At 37.5% G+C, this 20,347-nt stretch overlaps 1 protein-coding gene across 3 annotated transcripts in view; it reads left to right on the top strand.

Annotated features, from left to right (window-relative positions):
* Positions 1-20,347, top strand: part of LOC145684620 (uncharacterized) — a 214,706-nt gene that overhangs the window by 100,005 nt on the left and 94,354 nt on the right. For all 3 annotated transcript variants that reach the window (XM_081757008.1, XM_081757009.1, XM_081757010.1), the window contains one exon: positions 15,413-15,527. In XM_081757008.1, coding sequence (XP_081613134.1) covers positions 15,413-15,527 — 115 coding nt within the window. The remainder of the gene's footprint in view (positions 1-15,412; positions 15,528-20,347) is intronic.

Below are 20,347 nucleotides of genomic sequence, written 5' to 3' on the forward strand. Positions count from 1 at the left end.
CGAAACTATGTTGTCAACTCTGACTGCGATAAAGCACTACTGTGCTGCTTTTGCTTCTTTTTTCTCCTTTGTCATTTCTGAGACGCCAAACATGTTGTTTTTGCTTGTTGCACGCGCCGAACGGGTTTCTGCGGAGCGAAGTATTTAAGAAGTTGACTACATATTCATTTTACGATAGAAATATGTTAAAAACTTTTAATTATAATACGGTTTTAAATTGGTTAACTGTTGAAAAAAATACGAAAATAAAGCTGTACTTGTAAATGTATATTAGTCGAGGACGTAGCTACTGAGAGTGCTGATTACAGGTTTTCTCATGGAAGACTTTCATTACACTAGAGATGAAAAGCAGACGTCCATTTAGACATCCCCCCCACCTTTTCAGACTCAATTGGAAACAGTCTTAATCGTATGTACAAAAATGTGTAGGCGAAATTTTCGTTTGTTCACAATTAGTGGCGCTGCCAGGACGAAAACAAAGTGGGGAGCTGTCTAAATGGTGGCCCCCCACAATGTCCCATTCAATCATAAATGGTCGCAATCGTTTGCACATCGTTTGTACGGAAATGTGCAGCGACATTTTTGTTTGTACATAATTAGGGGCGTCGCCAGAACGAAAACAAAGCGGGGGTGTCTAAGTGGTAGCCCCCACCATCTCCAATTCAATCACAAATAGTCCCAATCGTTTGTACATCGTTTGTACAGAAATGTCCAGGCGAAATTTTCATTTGTAAATAATTAGGGGAGCCGCCAGAAGGAAAAAAGTGGGGGCTGTTTAAGTAGTAGCACACACCATGTCCAATTCAATCACACATTGTCGCAATTGTTTTTACATTGTTTGTACAGAAATGTGCAGGCTAAATTTTTTTGAGTTTTACTTCCCACGATTATGCCGGTTAGGCTAAAAGAAACGGTGATGATGAATGATGAATGAAATGGTGGAATGAAGAAAGTGGGAGGAAACGGGAGAACCCCGAGAAAACCAACGCACACGGTGTTTGTCCAGCACAAAGTTCACTTGGTGGGAGCAGGGCTTGAACGCGAGACTCCTAGCACCAGAGGTGAACGCTCTAACACTGAGCCAACGCGGCTGAAGCTAAATTTTTGTTCATACGGAATTAGGGGTGTCACCAGAATGAAAAAAGTCAGGGCTCTCTAAGTGGTAGCCTCCCACCATGTCCAATTGAATCACAAATTGTCGCAATCGTTTGAACATCGTATGTACAGAAATGTGCAGGAGAAATTTTCGTTTGTACACAATTAGGGGCGTCGCCAGAACGAAAACAAAGTGGGGGCTGTCCAAATGGTAGCTCCCCACCATGTCCAATTCAATTACAAATTGTCGCAATCCAAAATGTACAAAATGTGCAGGCCAAATTTTCGTTTGTACACAATTAGGGTCGCCGCCAGAACGAAAACAAACTAAGGCTGTCTGAATGATAGCCCCTCCACCGTGTCCAATTCAATCACAAATTGTCGCAATCGTTTGAACATCGTTTGTACAGAAATGCGCAGGCGAAATTTACGTTTGTACACATTTAGGGGCGCCGTCAGAACGAAACCAAGGTGGCGGTTGTCTAAGTGGTAATGCCCCGCCATGTCCAATTCAACCACAAACTGTCGCTATTGTTTGTACGTCTTTGTACAGAAATTTGCGTTCACAATTTTCGTTTCGACACAATTAGGGGCGCGCCAAAACGATAACAAAGTATATTCTGCCTAATTGGTAGCATCTCTCGACGTGCAATTCAAAAGTAGATTATCTCAATCGTTTGTACATCGTTTGTACAGTAACGCGAAGGCGCAAGTTCTGTTTCTACGCTATCACGTGCGTCGACAGAACGAAAAGAAAGGGAAGCTGTCTAAGTGCTAGCTCGATGCCATGTTCGATTCTAGTGCCATGTTCGATTGAACCACAAATTGTCTCGCTCCTTTATACATCGTTTCTGCAGAAATGTGCAGGTAAAATTTTCGTTTGTACTAAATAATATACGGATGTGAGTATTTTTAATATCTGACCTAGAATTGAAAAAAGAGATGGGGATTGTGATTATTGTAATTATGTATATATCTCGGGATTGCTCAAAGTTAGAGATATGAAAGTTCTTAGAGATATGTCGAATTCTCATTTCAAACGTTAAACCAGTGTATCGTGTTTTAACGTTTTTCGATAGGTAACCTAGAAAGCAAGAAAATGTGTGGGCTACAGCTATGTATTATCGTTTTTGCTGTTTAGCGATTGACGTTAACTGGTTTGAATAACGGTTGCTGAGATTGAAAATTGTACCTATTACATTAGTCTACATAAAACATCCTTTTCTCTGGTACACGGAAGAAATTACGTGATTCTAATAGTACTTTTCACGTAGAATTCGAATCATCTCCATCACCCTCAGTTTTCCCGTCACGGAGGAATTTTCGGGAAAATTCCCTTGAAATTGCTTTTTTTTTACCATTTTCATACCTGTTGCTCGGGTACCTTAGGTATTTAAACGAACAAATTATATAGTATGTTAGCTTGATTAATCCTTAGTAAGCCCTCTAAGTTTCATAAGAATAGCATTATTCTTCCTAGAGAAATAAACATATTTATATAAAAAATATGCTATTTGTAGTGTTCATTTTACCATATTCATTAGTGCAGATAAAATCACATATAACTTCCACGAAAATTACAATATAAGCACGGTCTATATCTCATTGGATTTGAAATAAGACATATTTTCAATGATGTATACACCGTGTCACCATTTTATACCTACTTAATAAATAATACAAAAGAAGTGAGTGGTATCTTCTTAATAAATGAACACTTACTAATATGTTTTAGTTGTCGACTTTCTTCTGTGTTTGGATTCTGAATCATCTATTTTAAGTGCCCAACAGTAATCTGCTAGCATTTTTGAACTCCACTGTCACTGGAGGAGTTCTCTCCATGGTCACTCTCTCCATGGAGGAAATGTCCTGATGAAAATGTTCCCCATACTCATCACTAACAGCACCAAGGTTTCAGGAAAGAAATGCAGTTGGGAATTTGGAAAGTGAACTTTAAGGGACATGTTGCAACCCATTTCTTTGAATGATTGCAGGAAATCACTCAAAACTTCCCGGTAATTTGGGGCTTTCAGTTTCCTAAAAAATTCTCTGTTAAACATTTAAATATACACCGAGCTGCTTTCTCAACCAGAGTTAAGAGATCCTCAAATTTTTGTTCACGAATCAAATCTTATTTGGGGGTCTAAAAAATCCCTACCGTCACTAACTCGAGAAAATTTTTCCTTGAGGTAACAAAATCCTGCATTACTTTTGTCAATTGTCTTAACAAAGTTTTTGAAGAGCCCCAACTTTATGTGAAGAGGAGGTAGCATTATCTTATCAGGGCTCATCAGTGAGGAATAAACAGCATTCTTCTGTCCAGGAGTTAATACATGCGTTGGCCATTCCTTCTTGATGTAATGTTCCGCTTTGTTCCTGCTGTCCCATTCGCAGAGGAAACAACAATATTTCGTATAACCAAGCTGCAAACCCATTAACAAAGAAATTACTTTTAAATCACAGCAAACGGTCCACTTGTATTTCACATACTGAATTCTTTCTAACACTATTTCGATGTTTTCATACATTTCCTTCGTATTAGCTGCATAAGCCAAAGACACTGAAGGAAATTTGTTGCCATTGTGGAAAAGGACATCCTTAAAACTAGTTTTGGAAGAGTCAATAAACAATCTCCACTTTGTACTTATATGTGCATGTCCAAGTGTATCCATCACAGCAGATACATTATTACATATACACTAAATCATTTTCTTGAGAATAATAGTTTGAAACTCCGTATGAAGGTTTCGAAAAAAATACACACTTTAGTGTCACGATGGAGCAGATTCCAGCCTTTTAAGTCTAGAAGCGAGAAGTTCAGTCTGTATCTTGGTGAGTTTCAAATCACGTACGAGGTCCTTTAGTTTACCCTCAGTTATCAGATGGGGATCCAATGTAGATGTGCTTCCTACATAAGTAGGATCATCTTCTTCATTTGGAACTTCAGTAGTTGCCTCAGGTACGTATTCCTCATTTACCGAAAGGTGAGCAGGAGTTACTGGTACAGGTAATTCTGCACTGTGTGGAACTGGCCTAATTGCTGATGGCAAATTAGGGTACTGTACTGTGTGGTTAGATTTACTGGTTATTTCTTTCATCTGTGTCATACAAAAGTAGCAGTCTGAAGAATGATCTTTTGTTTCCCTCCACATCATCGGTACTGCGAAGTTCATGTTCCGTTCACCATTTGCCCACCCAGTCAGACGTTTCATGCAAGTACAACAAATGTAGTGAGGAGCGAAATTCTTATCTTGGTCTCCTACACAGCAACCAAAATATAACTGATAACACTTCCTCACAAGTGGAGTAAAACATCGACGTTGTGATTTAAATGTCAGCTCCCCACATACATAACAGAAATTGTCCGGTTGATTTACACGCTTCCTCGGCATCTTGTATCCTGTAAGGTATCAACACACATACACACAGGAATCTACACTCCATCAAATTCCCACAAAATCCCTCTAGAAGTTCATTCATACAAAAATGGCGACATGGTGTACACATCATTGAAAATATGTTTTATTAGAAGTCTAATGAGGTATAAACCGTGATACATTGTAATTTTCGTGGAAATTATGTGTTGAAGACCGACCCGACCCGACCTGTGACCCGAATTGACTGACCCGACCCGATGACCCGACCTGTGATCCGACCCGATTGACTCGACCCGAGCTGGCCCGATTGACCCGACCAGACAATTCGACCCCAGTGACCTGACTTTACCATCTAACCAGTTTGAGAGAACTAGAACCTTACAAAGCTGCCACCAGAAAAAAATCCTGGCCAGTTCGTATGCATAAACCATTGCTTCGGCTTTTTTATTTGTAGTATAATTATCCTCCTCCTCAGTGTTCTGCCATTAATGACAGGCCAGTTTCCGTCAGCCAGGTAAGAAGCTCTCATTTTTTCGATTTCCCGCTAATATCTTCCTCGCAACCCAACCTAAAGTACTACCCTCCTTATTATAATCTATCAATTGCAATCTTCTTACACACTCTCGCTCTCCTGATATCACCCCCTTTACTACATCTTTCAGAATGCAATCCCTTAGCAAGATCGAAACTTGTGACCCGTCCATTTTTTCGCTTCCATATATCCTCCAATATTGCTTTCGTCTCTTGCATTTTTTCAGCATTCCTAATAAAATTTGAAGTTCTGAAGACAACATTTTCATGTTCTGAAGACAACAAGATTTTCTAGTAAGGAATGTATATAGAACTTCTTTTAATATTTTTTTGCTGTGTAACAAACAAAAATTTTATTACGATATCTCGATTTTTCTATTTAAAAACAGCGTTGCTGTCTGATAGAATCATAAGGAACTAATTGCACTGAAATATCATTCTGTAAGTAATTACCTTTTAATTTTTATTAATCTTGATTAATTTATCTAGAAGATATTTGCAACGTTATATAAAATCAGCGAGTAATCTAGTGCCGAGAAAGTCAAATCACTACCGCAGCAATATTATTATTATTATTATTAATATTATTATTATTATTATTATTATTATTATTATTATTATTATTATTAATAATAATAATAATAATAATAATCTGAAGGTGAGCAAGAAAGTTCTGTCTCTTTTTGTGGAGGTCTATGTTCAATTGGCCCTCACACCGTGAGTTGAATGCAAATGGAGATAAGGCGAAGGTTAGTTGTTGGACGAGACGAGACGAGACAGATTTTTCATGAAGGGGTAGGAGAAGAGACAGATCTCTTTCAATAGAAACGTATGTACTTTTCGAAAGGAGACTACCTTCACGACAAATTTTCGAGACGAGAATGCCCCGAACCTGGTCTCGTGAGCAACACTAGTAAGTATATCCAATATACTACCTGGTTGTGGCTGTGCAGATACACCGTGAACGTGCATAAGGAGAGAGTGAACATGGGACCTTCACAGAGCGTCAGAAGGGCTTGTTTGCTTACCAGTTCAAATTGGGATAAAACGCTGCTCCGCGGTGCGGAAGATATTACAGGCCTTTGGTGAGGGTGTCGTGACTACGCGGAGAGTGCAGCGGTAAGACGGTTTAAGGGCGGTGACGAAATACTCGAAGACGCACTACGTGCATGAAGACAAACAAATGTTCAAAATAAAGATCGTCAAGCAGCAATTGAGTCGAAGACAGACATGTGAGGAACTGGTACTACAATTCAGTGTTAGTGGAGAAAACATTCGGCATTACCACCATCAACTTGAGAAGCACTGCAAGTTGGGTTGATGGGTCCTACATGATTTGACTTGGGGCCAGAAAGCAACGCGAGCAGACACCTGTGTTTCTTTGGTGTCTCGTCTGAGGAAGGAGCAATTTCTGGACAGGGTATTGACATGTAATGGGAAGTGGGTACTGTATGAAGCTCCAGGGCGCCGTCATCGTTAGTTAGCATTCCATGAACCGGTTCAAAAACAACCCTAAGCCAGCACTACACCAGAATAATGTTCTCCTGTGCATTTTGTGGACTGCTCGCGGCATCGTCTATCGGGAACTGCTATCAGCTGGTCAGAGCATCAATGCAACTGTATACTGTCACTCTCTGGATCCAGCACTTCTGAATCACAAAGGGGTCCCCCAATTACAAGGCAACACTAAACCCCACGTAGCTAAGATGATCCAGGACACGATTTTACGCCTTGGATGGGAAACACTATTGGATTCGCCATACTCCACGGACATTGTACCGTCCGATTTTCACCTGTTCCATTCCTTGGGCAATCATCTTAGAGAACGCCAGTTCAAATCGCTAGTAGAGGTTCAATATGCACTTGATACCTTCTTCGCTTCACGTCCCACCAAGTTCGACTGCGATGGAATCCATAGCCTTCCAGAACGTTGGCAGAAGGTCATCGATGCTGATGGAGACTATTTTTGATATTCCAGGTACGTCTTAGGTTACATATCAATGTTCGAAGGTGTTGGTGAAAAGCCGGCGGAACTTTCTTGGTCACTCTTAAAGTAATAATAATAATAATAATAATAATAATAATAATAATAATAATAATAATAATAATAATAATAATAATAATAATGTGTCCTGCCCGAAGACAGATGTTTGGCCCAAAGGTCTATGGGGGGATAATGATTCCAGCTAGTACCAAGTAAGTTTTCTGGTGGACAAACACCGTGTGCATATGTTTTCGCGGTGTTCTCCCATTTCCTTCCACTTTCTTCATTCAACTACTTCAATTGTTTCTCATCATCACTGTCTCTCTTAGCGTTGGTGCATAACGTGGGACATTAACTAGATATTTCGTTTCAATTTCACTTAATGTGAAATTTAACGGGACATAACAACGCAGAAAGGAAAAACGTCAGTCGTAATATTAATTACAAATACCATGCCAATTAGTTAATATACGGTTAAATTAAAATTTTATTACTGTTTCAGCTACAATTATTCACAATTACCATTCATTCACCAACTTCCAATTGAATTCTACAACAAAGCTCCTTATAGTATTTCAAAATAAGTGAAGAATGCGACGACCCGACCTTAGCTGACCCGACCCTTAACCCTACCCGTTTGAGAGCACTATCAGAGGGGTACAATTTACAGTACAATTTATTTTGTATGGCTTAGCGTACTTTAAGGCTACCATATTTTTTTGGAAACAGAAAGAACGGTACATCTTACAAATTAGTGGTAAATATTGCATTTTGGATGAAGTTTATCTTTCGAATTTTACTACAGCATCGCACTAATTACACAAGTTAAAATAATGTATTAATATAGTCCATACATATTCAACAGTGCTAAAAATTATTATAGAAGCAAGAAACTGTTATACAATATAAACACAATCAGTGAGCATACAATATTTAGGCAAAAATTCTATTTTCAATATTATTACACATACCACCTCACATGCTCTACATGTGTATAAAGAAAAAAATCCAGATTTATGAAGTTGTTTCCAAATTTCAATTGACTGATTTATTTTTGGTAACCTAAAATGCGAACTAAAAGAAACAATTTGCATAATTGTTTTTCTGAAGCAGAAAAAGAATGTTTTCGGGGCTGGTCTAGAACGTCACAAGAATTTGTTGCCACCTCAGGGTACACATTCTTACTTTTGGTGATAAGATTGCTAGTTAGAAGGATTTAAACGTTGCATGTTATATCCAGGGAAGCAGCGATTGGAATAATAGTAAAGATTAGAGTGAAATTGTTCCTATAGTATTGTCGGAATCGAAAGCAAAAACAATAAGTCGATATTTTCTTTTATTATCATTTCAGGACTTTTGATATGTAATTAATTAAAAAAAAACAGGATAAGAAGGAAACTTTCTGCACACCGGGACAAATTTTAAGAAACCGAGACGTATCATAGCCTTACATACTTATTTGCATGCGGAGTGCCAGCACGGAGCCACTACGTAGCAGAGTTGAAACAAAACCTCGTAGATAGGTTGCCAATCAGGAAAACAAAATTACCGGCACACCCTGAAACTTCTCTGTACAAATGAGAAACTGAAGACTGTATTGATCGCTGTTGTATTTAACAGCAATTGCCACTTCTTTAAAATTATCGAAACAGATGAATAATAATGGATATTAATCTTTACGTAACAATTGTTGATTCATAAAATAAAGTTACTCTATAAACTTAGACTTCAAACAAAGGAAATTGCTTTAAAAAGTCATTTTCTACTCTCAATAAATGTATAAAATTCTAACACAATAGCATCTAAGTGTTATCAAATTTCTTATGTTAAATAAATAAAAAAACTGACATAGATTAAAAAATATCGATAATGTATAATACAACGGAAATTTGTGTTTGTAAAGGCACTGTTGAAAAATATCGATGTTCAGTGTTATATTCCGGATTGTAGATTCTAAAATACCGGTCAGAAGGGAGCCAATAAGAAGTTTGTACCGGTCACCGGTCTTACTTCACAGCAATATTCCCGGCCAGGCCCGTGAAATACCGGCCAGTTAGCAACACTACTCGTAAATCAAAATGCTGAATGCACCAAAATACTTTACCATGCATTCTATAGTTTCTGCAAAATGAGTTTAAGGAAGTTGTTCTAATAAAAGAAGATACTGTGTTATAATTTTCCCTTTAACAGTCTACTTTGTGAATTTGTTATATCTTCCACTTATCAATTTCCTGTACGGGGTGAAATAACGGTTACTGCGCAAGTTAGAAGGAAAGAAAAATATGCATTTTTCTCATAAGGATACAGCCCACGTACGAAATAATGAATTAATTTAACACTAAGACCCGAGGATTGATAAACTAACTCAGTAATAATGATTGTAAGTATAAATATATATATAAAAACAAAAAAAAATATACCACCATCGTTAGAATAAGAACAATGTAGTGAATGACACGATAGTGTGAACATATCAATCGACACAATAGTGCGTACGGAGTCTTGTTAGGAAAATATCCAGAGTATGTGACACTTTTTTATGTTTCTACCATTTAGACAGTCCCCCACATTGTTTACCTTTTGGCGGCGCCCCTAATTGTGTACAAACGGAAATTTCGCCAGCAAATTTCTGTACAAACGACGTACAAACGATTGCGACTATTTGTGATAGAATTGGACATGGTGGGGGCTACCACTTAGAGAGACCCAACTTTGCTTTCGTTCCCGCGGCGCCCCTAATTGTGTACAAACGAAACTTTTGGCTGAACATTCCTGTACGAACGATATACAAACGATTGCGACAATTTGTGATTGAATTGTACTTCGTGGGGGCTAACATTTAGACATCCCCCACATTGTGTTCGTTCTGGCGGCGCCCCTAATTGTGTACAAACGAAATTTTCGCCTGCACATTTTTGTACAGACAATTGCGACAATTTGTGATTGAATTGGACATAGTGGGGGTCTACTACTTACACAGCCCCACTTTGTTTTCGTTCTGGCGGCGCCCCTAATTGTATAGAAACGAAAGTTCCCCTGAACATTTCTCTACAGACAATGTAGAAACGATTCCGAATATTTGTGCTTGAACTCGACATGGTGGGGGGCTACCACTTAGACAGCCCCTAAAATCTTTTCGTTCGGGCGGCACCCCTGACTGTGTACAAACGAAAATTTCGCTCGTACATTTCTGTACAAACGATGTACAAACGATTGCGACAAATTGTGATTGAACTGGACATGTTAGAGGGGATGACATTTGGATCGGCCCCATTTTGTTTTCGTCCTGGAGGCACCCATAAATGTGTACAAACAAAAATTTTCCCTGAACATTTCTGTACAAACGATGTACAAACGATTGGATAATTTGTGCTTGAATTCGACATCGTGGGAGGCTTCCACTTAGACAGCCCCACTTTGTTTTTGTTCTGGTGGCGCCCCTAATTGTGTACAAACGAAAATTTTCTCTGCACTTTTCTGTACAAGCGATGTACAAACGATTGCGTCAATTTGTGTTTGAATTCGACATGGTGGGGGCTACCACTTATACAGCCCTCACTTTGTTTTCGTTCCGGCGGCGCCCCTAATTGTGTACAAACGAAAATTTTCTCTGAACATTTCTGTACAAACGATGTACAAACGATTGCGACAATTTGTGCTTGAATTCGACAGGATGGGGTCCACTACTTAGGCACCGCTCCCACTTTCTTTTCGTTCTGGCGGCGCCCCTAATTTTGTACAAACGAAAATTTCACTTGCACATTTCTGTACAAACGATTGCGACAATTTGTGATTGGACATGGTGGTGGGGCTACTACTTAGACAGACCCCACTTTTTTTCGTTCTGGTGGCGCCCCTAATTGTGTACAATCAAAAATTTTGCCTGCACATTTCTGCACAAATGATTTACAAACGATTGCGATAATTTGTTGTTGAACTGGACATGGTGGGGGGTAACATTTGGATAGCCCCCATTTTGTTTTCGTCCTGGTGGCACCCCTAAATATCTACAAACGAAAATTTCGCCTGCATATTTCTGTACAAAGGATGTACAAATGATTGCGACGATTCGTGATTGGATTTTGCATGGTGGGGGCTCTCATTTGGACAGCCCTCCACATTGTTTTTGTTCTGGCCGCGCTCCTAATTGTGTACAAAGGGAAATTTCACCTGCACATTTCTGTACAAACGATTGAGACCATTTCCGATTAAGTCTTGAAGCGGGGGGTGTCTAAATGGACATCAAAAGCAGTACTGCAGAAATAGATGTAATTTATATTGCGCACCCATAGGAGGCAATGTTCATTTCAGATTTTGAAGGGCGGGGGAATTTAATAAACGATGGCTGAATATAGTACTGTGTAAATTATACTAACTCAGATTGTGCACGCTTGGGAAATGCCGTAGAGGGAACTTCGAAGCTCTAGGCCCAAGAGCCACCTCTATACTAATCACTGACTGCCATTTCAATAATATGTTTTATGGTTTTATGTCCGTGGTCCCATCCTTTCCCTTCCCCTCCAACTGGATACTTGATACTTTTTCTATTCCAAATTTTTGTGCTAGTTTTCTGCCGAAACCTTGAGTATTGTACTCTCATCGGTTTCGAGTTAGTTAATTATTTAAGTTTAGAATTCCCTTTCTGCATCGAGGTTATGTGAGACGTAGACTTAAAGATTATGATGAAGTCCAAGCACAGTAATCGTCCAAATTTTGTAAGCTCTATAGTTATCAACGTTAAAATCGGAAATGACCCATTTTTACCACTTCCAGTTGGCGAATCACTTCCATTCAGGAACTCGCTCAAGATGAATCTCTCTACTTATTTATTGGAAAAAGCAGAATAAAACAATTCGCATTCGTGCAAAGTTATCTTGTGAAGTATCGCCCGCTCGTATGTACGTACTAATATCGATAAGTTCCACTACGCGATCCCAATTAATACTTGATGTTCCCCGACACACACACACACACTAATATATGTACACACGAAAGTATACCTAGTAGTATCCACACGCTTACGCCGGAAACTAGAAACACACACACACACACACAGAGAAAGAGAGAGGGAGAGAAAATCTTGTTGTGCCTTTATACTGAATGCACTATTACTCTTAAAATCAATTTAAAAAGAAAAAGAAAAAAGTTGTAAATGAAATTTTCAAAGATTGGTACCACTGCGGCGCCCAACACATGAAATTGATCCATAATGATTGATCCGTAATATGATGTATAAGGGTTTCTTAATGGTAGTATAACAAAATGCCTTCAAATTGACCACAAAATAAAAAGTGAAATTTATTTCTCCAAATTTGTAAAATCGAAGTCGGTGGGCATTATGGGAACAGTCTAGAATAACAATATATGCAAATAAATATTAATATACTCCGCGTTTTGCAGTGGGTGGAAGAAAACTTCGAATAGTGTTTGGTTTCATAATCATTAGCAAATATATATATATATATATATATATATATATATATATATATATATATATATATATACAGAGAGAGAGAGAGAGAGAGAGAGAGAGAGAGATGAAAGGTACAAATATGGAATACCATTTACTTTTTGTTTGACGAAATCAATATATTTGCATAAATTAACACAAAAAACTCTATAAATATTGTGTAACATATCCTTAAACAATATGCAAATTTTGTGCTGCGTAAAGGAATGGGAAATATTTATAAACATCAATTTCCAATAAAGTTGCAAAATTCTTACTTTAGAAAACGGGGTACAAATATGGAATACCTTGAACATTTACGAACCAACACTTTCAACAAGCAAAATTAGTGAGCTAAAAAAGTTGAAAATTAAACCAAGTTATAGGAACAAAGTAGAAACGAACACCACTGACATATTATGTCATTGTACAGTTCTCTTACATAATTCACAAACGTAATAACCATGTTCATAACCTGCAAAAGCAGTGTGTGTCCACTCAGTGCACATCTGGCACATAACCCATTCTTCCCCTTCCTTATCACATGAAAATTTGCCCGAGCAGAAGATGCATACAGCGTCCTCGCTATAGGGTGTTCCACCTTCACCAATATCAATATCAGAAGAGTCGTCTCTCATACTAAATGAACTATCACTATCACTCGCAGTGTCGGACTTTTCACATCTTGCTGGTCTTCGTTGTCTCTTGTTTCGTTTGGCACATTGCTTCCTTGCTAAGTCAGAATATTGGCAGTTTCTGATTTTCTTCCCCTGCTTCCCCTTTTCTTCCCTGCGTTGGGCACAGGCGATATGTCCCATGGAGTAATCACTGTACCGCTGATAGATGCTCCTGCTACATCGGCACAAGAAACACTCCCACTGCTTGGCCCAATTCCTTTCTGCTCAGCTTCACTGACACTGTCCGTTGTTCCACTAGATGAAATGAGATCTGCATCTGTGAAAACATTCTGATTTACTGGGTAGAGCCCTGTAATTCGAAAGCCATTCACGGCGATCTCACTAGTCTGGCATTTGAGATAGGCCCTACCAAAGAGTTCAGCAATGTCCATGTTAGTCAGAGGCCTATCATGAAGCCTTAGCCACATCCGCACTTCCTCGCTATAGTAAGACTTCAGTGCACTCATCAACGTTCTGTCCAGTGGCTGCATTTTGTGAGTAGCATGAGGGGGGAGACAAGTTAATGACATCTAAATTTCAGGAGTGGCTATAATGACCATCCAAAATCAAGAGAACAGGTGACTCAGGTGACGGTTTCACTTTATCGATGAAGTGGAGGAACCATTGGGTAAAGAGATCATTCTGAATCCACCATGAGTGATGACAAGCAGCGAGAGACCCAGGCGGGCACATCTCATCAGCTGATTGTTCATGTTCTTGCAGGGGAAAATAAGCATGGGTGGAACAAATATTCCACTAGCATTCATGCAAGTTACGACTGTCACCAGAGAACCTCTCTCAGCAGAACTTAGTGCTGCCACCTGCCGCTTACCCTTCACTGCAAGAACTCGTGGTACTTTGCTCTCCACCACACTCAATCCAATTTCGTCAACATTAAATATCCTGTCTGCTGGGTATCTTTTCTTCTTTATTTCTTCAGTTAGGAGGTCGAAAAATTTATTGACATTTTCTTTGCGAAGCCGGTGGCACGTTGGAAAGAAGTTGCTGTTGGCTTTCGAAACGAGCATCTATCCATATGGCTTTTCAAGAAGAGGCGGAGCCATCCTCTACCATGTCTGTCTCCCAGAAATGGATTTGGAGCCCGTTTCTTTTGGCTATCTGAAAGACCATTGTTTGTAAGTCTCGTCTGGGCAGTCCAAAAAATTTGCTTTCCATTGTTAGAGCATATTGAAGTAGTTGTTCTTCAATTTCTTGCGGCAAAACTGTCTTCCTCCCAAGCTTGGTTTTGGTGGCTTCATTCACTGTCACGTCTGATTTAGCCAGTCGGAAGAGAGTTGCGCGTGGAACATTAAATGTCTTGGCTGCCTTCAAATAGCCCATTTTTTTCTGTCGCACCGATTTTATTGCCTCCTGCATAGCAACCTCATCCCACACATTTCTAGCAGGTGACAATTTTCTACCTTTCGATGTTGTCGCCATATCTACAGTTGAAACACAGTTCTAGAATAAGGGTCTAAATATGGAATACCAAGTATTCCATATTAGAGCCACTACTGTCTTGCGAAACAAAACGTCAAAACACTCACAGTTCAAACAATAGAAAAAAACTAGATATGTGGTAATGTCGCTACAAATGTCCTCTTTCCAAACAAACAGAAGTGTATTTCAATAGGCACGTGTATTAGAAATATACGACGAAATGCTGCTTACCTACAAAAAATTCACTTCACCGGGAAAACAATCAAAAGAAACCGACGCGTTGCTTTCGGCTTTAAACTCAATAATGATTACTTTTATTAACAAAGGAAGGAAGGAGGGATTGTTTCACAGTTTGTTCGCTACAGTACTCACGTTACCTTACGAGATATTATAGTATTCCATATTAGTGGCCCTATTCCATATTTGTACCTGTTCCTATATATATATATATATATATATATATATATAGGCCCTATATATATATATATACATCATATCGTAATATGATGTATAAGGGTTTCTTAATGGTAGTATAAAAAAATGCCTTCAAATTGACCACTAAATAAAAAGTGAAATTTATTTCTCCAATTTTGTAAAATCGAAGTCGGTGGGCATTATGGGAACAGTCTACAATAACAATATATGCAAATAAATATTAATATACTTCACGTTTTCCAGTGGTTGCAAGAAAGCTTCGAATAGTGTTTGGTTTGATAACCAGTAGGAAATATATATATATATATATATATATATATATATATATATATATATATATATATATATATAGTATTGACATTTTATTTTGTTGTCTTTTAAACGTATTGATGTCTGATTGTTGGTATATATATATATATTTCAGTAGCTGCAAAGGCACATCACTGTCTGGCAGTATACATAGTGTTAGCTAGTATGAAATGTGCTCCCTTGGTGAAATCGGAGTTGGTATTTAAAGCCAGTGAATATGGTTTATGTAGGTATGTTCTTTATTATTATTTTTATTATTATTATTATTATTATTATTATTATTATTATTATTATTATTATTATTATTATTATTATTATTATTAAAATACAAATGTGAGACAATACATCCCAGTAAGTTATAATTATTAAGTCATGCTAATAGTTGTCGCTAGCTGCGCTGCCTGCCTGTTTCACGTTAATAGATGTCTCTAGATACCTGGAAATTCGCAGATTTCAAACTATTGTAACGATTCAATTACAAGTTAAGAAATTGATTCTTTCAATTATTTCAAAATAGCTAGTGATGTATGTAATGTGCTGTTCATTATTAAAAGAAAGGACCTAATATACTTATATTTAAGCATTAATATTTATGTGACTGCAAGTTACGTGGCGAACAAAGTAGAAAACGTCAAGTGTAAACATTTGGAACTATTAATTAAGGATAATTTTAAAACGTAGTTTGTACGTACTATAATACTTTAGCACAAGCCCTAGCAGAAATAAATTTACAAGTGGCACGTTGTTAGGAGGAGAAGGTCAGCAGTAGATACTATGGACTAGTTACAACTGTAGCAATTGATACTATGCACTAGTTACAAGTGTAGGAATTGGTACTATGCACTAGTTACAATTGTAGCATTTGATAGAATGCCTTAGTTACAAGTGTAGCATTTGGTACTATGCATAACTTACAAATGTAATAATTGATACTATGCACTAGTTACAAGTGTATCATTTGATACTATGTACTAGTTACAAGTGTAGCAATTGGTACTACACACTAGTTGCAAATGTAGTTTTTTACGTATATAGATCGAATATAAATTAACAATTTCCTGTAGTAAAATAAGACCTATCAATCATTCGAAAACAAAATAACATTTCACTATTCAGAGATACATAGTGTTAATAAAATAATGATTTATACACTTATCGTTCTTTGGCCTCAATTTTAGTGTTCAGTCTATCTACAATGTAGTCAAGTGGTAACTGAAGTAGTCATTGCTAATCGTCCAAGGTCAATTAGCAATATTCCGCTTATCTTTAAAAATCTAGTGGGAAAGATGCAGATTGGAACTACAAAGAGCAAGTAATTCGTGTCAAGAAGTTCAGATGGGGGATGAATTGTCATGGATCAGAATGAAGAGATGAGAGAGCTTGTGTTCATGGCGGTTCTGAATAGGTAGTCGAATAGTAGTACAACATACATTGCGATTGACTATTGTATTACGAAACATGAAATTATCAACAGGGATCCCTTGGAGATCTCCCCAAACCGTAATCATCAGATCCGGATGACGTAGTTTGTTTGATCGTATGTGATTTTTGAGGAAAGTAAATAAGATACCACTCACTGACTGGTGTTTCCTTCAGAGTGTATTGAGCAAAATCAATACCTCGTCACCAGTGACAAGAGTCACCAGTCTCGTTACCAGTGTGAGGAGTAAACATATTGTTATTCCCCTCGGAACACTCCGAGAACGTCGAAGTTGAATCCATTCTAGCAATTATGTTGACATATGTGAACATTTTGGGGTACCCACTACGCTTATATTTTGTGGAACTTCAAATGTTTAGTGACAATTTCATGCACACTGTCCACTTCACTTTAGTACGTTCATTACTTACGGCCCTATTTATGAATGGCCCATTACCTCTCACGATGCGGTCCACTTTTACTTCAGAGTTTCTTGAACATCAAAAAACTATTTCCTGACGCTGGCCGTTTTCATTGCCCTTGTATTAGTCTTCATTGAATGTCACAAAACTCACCTTTTCTGGTTGTAGAAACTCAATCATATCCATTATCTAAAACTCGTATTAATTTACTATCTAGATGATCATTATCGTAGTTCTGTATTTTCACAACGAAATGGCTTCTGTGTACATTCGCTACTGTCTTAATCTAACTGGAAGCAGCGAATGTAATTCTGGAGGAAAGAGATCAAAAATGAAGCTACATTAGAGAAATTGAAATCTTTCAGTTTAACGTCCAACGGTTATTCTCTTTAGAATAGAGGAGACGAATGATTAAAGCAAGTAGATGATTATGGAAGAATCACTGGAAGGATAATGTTGAAAGAATCGGGAGTACCTCGAAAATACCAACGCACACAATATTATTGAACACAAACTTACTCAACCGGGACCGAACCAAGAACCCCACGCAGCAGAGGTTAGCACTCTACTACCCCTGCGTGTGCCCTGCCTGTGCATCTTGGATACCAGAAATATCCACTATGTAGTTTTCAAACCGTTTAAGTTGATACTTGTTTCTTATATCAGTGAATGAAAACAAAAACTGTTTAATTCTAATCCATGAATTACTGCTGATTTCAACGAAAAACAAAATATAATTTAAAGGAAACGAATCGTTGACCACTAGCCAGTGTTTCTCTTTTCTTTTTTTTTTTTTTTTTACCACAAACCAACTTTGGCGGGCACAACGCACTAGGGTACCGATCTGACGGTAAAAGAAATTTAAATTGATAATTTAGAGAATTATTAGTACAATTCAATTCAATGTTTCACTGTGATGTAATTTTTTGCTCACTGTTAATTTGTACGAAATTGCCTCAAATGTCTGGGTCTGAGTGTATCTTGGAACGTAATACACAAGACTTTAATTTCGATTTTACAAGACTCACATGGAAAGTAACTCATTTTATGCAAAGCTATTGTACTGTCCAAAGAATTTGGTAAGTTAGAAACAGCATTTACGGCAGTGTTTACATTATTTTCATTAGAAAAATTAATCCTTGTAGGTAACAAGTTTCTGTCAGTTCGGTATTTACTTTTGTTATGGTTGTAGAGTATCACGGATCTTTCATGGAGTTAGTTAAAACTGCTACATGTCATTTAAATGCATTTGATGCGAAAACAATGGTAATATCTTCTGTAAAACTTATAAAACTGATATTCAAAGAAGAAGAAGAAGAAGAAGAAGAAAAAAGCATTCATTGGTAACAGAATAGAAGAAACGAAGAAAGAAGAAAAAAAACATGACTGGGCAAGAAAACGTTTCAAAAATGTATTTTCTGTCTTGCTTGAAAAGTTCGAAAGAGAGCCTGTGTAGCGTTGTGCAGCTTATAAATATCATTTTGTAACGTTTACACTATTTAGGGATAGATCTAACCAGGCCCGTGTCCAGGGTGGTTCTAGGGGGGGCGACCCTCTAAACTTTTGATGCCCCTAACATTTTCACGGTAGGCTTGCAAATAAACTATAATATGGTTGGATCGGCCCCCTAATTTCATCAGCCCCCCTACATTTTTGGGCTGGCTACCGGCCTAGATCTAACACTATTCATGTGTTAGATAAAGCTGTATTAAGACTTTAGTCAAAGGTGCTCTTAAAATACTACCTAAAGGACTCAGAAGAATCCTTTGTGGATAGGCCTGTCCATTTTCAAGCTTATCTGAAATCTCGGAATGAAAACCGGGCTCATGTAACCATTGTCGTTACGGGAAGGAAAAGCAGGGAAATATATTATGAAAATAGTACTTTGCCTAAATAAGCAAGTGGAAGCGGAGTTTTATATATCAATAAAATTGAGGATAATGTTTCTCGAACTATTGAAAATGATAAGAGAGACGAAACTTAAAATCTTCATTGAAATGAAAAAAATTGACTTCTGTCTTCGGAGGTTCCTGTGCGCGGCTGCATCAAACATCACTAGTGAGGAGATGTTAATACGGGGTTGGTGAGAGACCTTCCTTTAAAAAAAATAATCTAAATGTTGTTGAGGTTTTTTTGCTATATGATCCATCATTCATACTGCAAATGCACCGAGATTCGTTATCATTAGGAGAAGAACGCCAGAGGAAATCACATTCTTAGGTAGAATCTCATCTCTGGAACTTATTTGTATTCATTTTCAGTAAGTCTTAATTTTTCATTTTTTCTGAACAACCACTAATTAAAAAGAAAACTCATCCCAGTAATAGACGTTTCCGGGAACAATGTTCTTAAGTTTCAATCATAATATTAGCTTTCTCCGAACTGATTATACCTAATACACCTTACTATCCATTGCTAGTCATATGTCAAACATCAAAGTAATTAGGTTTGTTCATTCCAAGCTACTTTCTATTTCTGCGTATATCGTATGTAATTGTATAAAGTGTCAATTGTGGCAATTATATTTCCGTAACTCTTTTAGCCACGACACAAATAGAACACGTTTACACCCTTAAGACTATCTTCTTATCTTTATATTAGGTAACAGACTATATGTGTTACTAGTGTACTTATCTTTAGAAAGTTAGTTTTTTTTTTCTTTCCATCAGTAATTTCATTTCATTTCATTTTATTTTCATCCATAAGTCATACATGAAGCTGGAAGGAATACGAGCGTATGGATCAGACACGTCAATAAACAAGATACAGAAAAATAGGATACAAATAAATACATCTAAAGAACAATAACGCTATGGTGTTATGTGAGACAAAATTACATTATACAATCTACAAGCTGCATTTAGAAGACAGGCCTTGAAGCACTGAATTTAAAAAAGTGACCAATAGATACAATTTTAAATACATTCATTGACTCAATCTTACGAATATCTTTAGGGAGGTTATTACATAATGTTGGACCTAAGTATATGGGACCATTTTGAAACAATGCCGTATGGTGATTCTCAATGTGGAGATTTTCCCTATATGTAGTATTATGACAATGAAAGTTTCCTTTATTGGCAAAGAACGTATTAAGATTCTGGTGCGTGAAAATTAATAAGTGAAACACATAAAGATATGGCAGTGGTAATATTTATAGTCTTATAAAAAGTTTCTTTTACATCGTTCGTTTATCCTCGCATTGTCT

This window comes from Thermobia domestica, chromosome 5, assembly GCF_964235325.1.
Source record: "Thermobia domestica chromosome 5, izTheDome1.hap1.1, whole genome shotgun sequence".
Lineage (NCBI taxonomy): Eukaryota > Metazoa > Arthropoda > Insecta > Zygentoma > Lepismatidae > Thermobia > Thermobia domestica.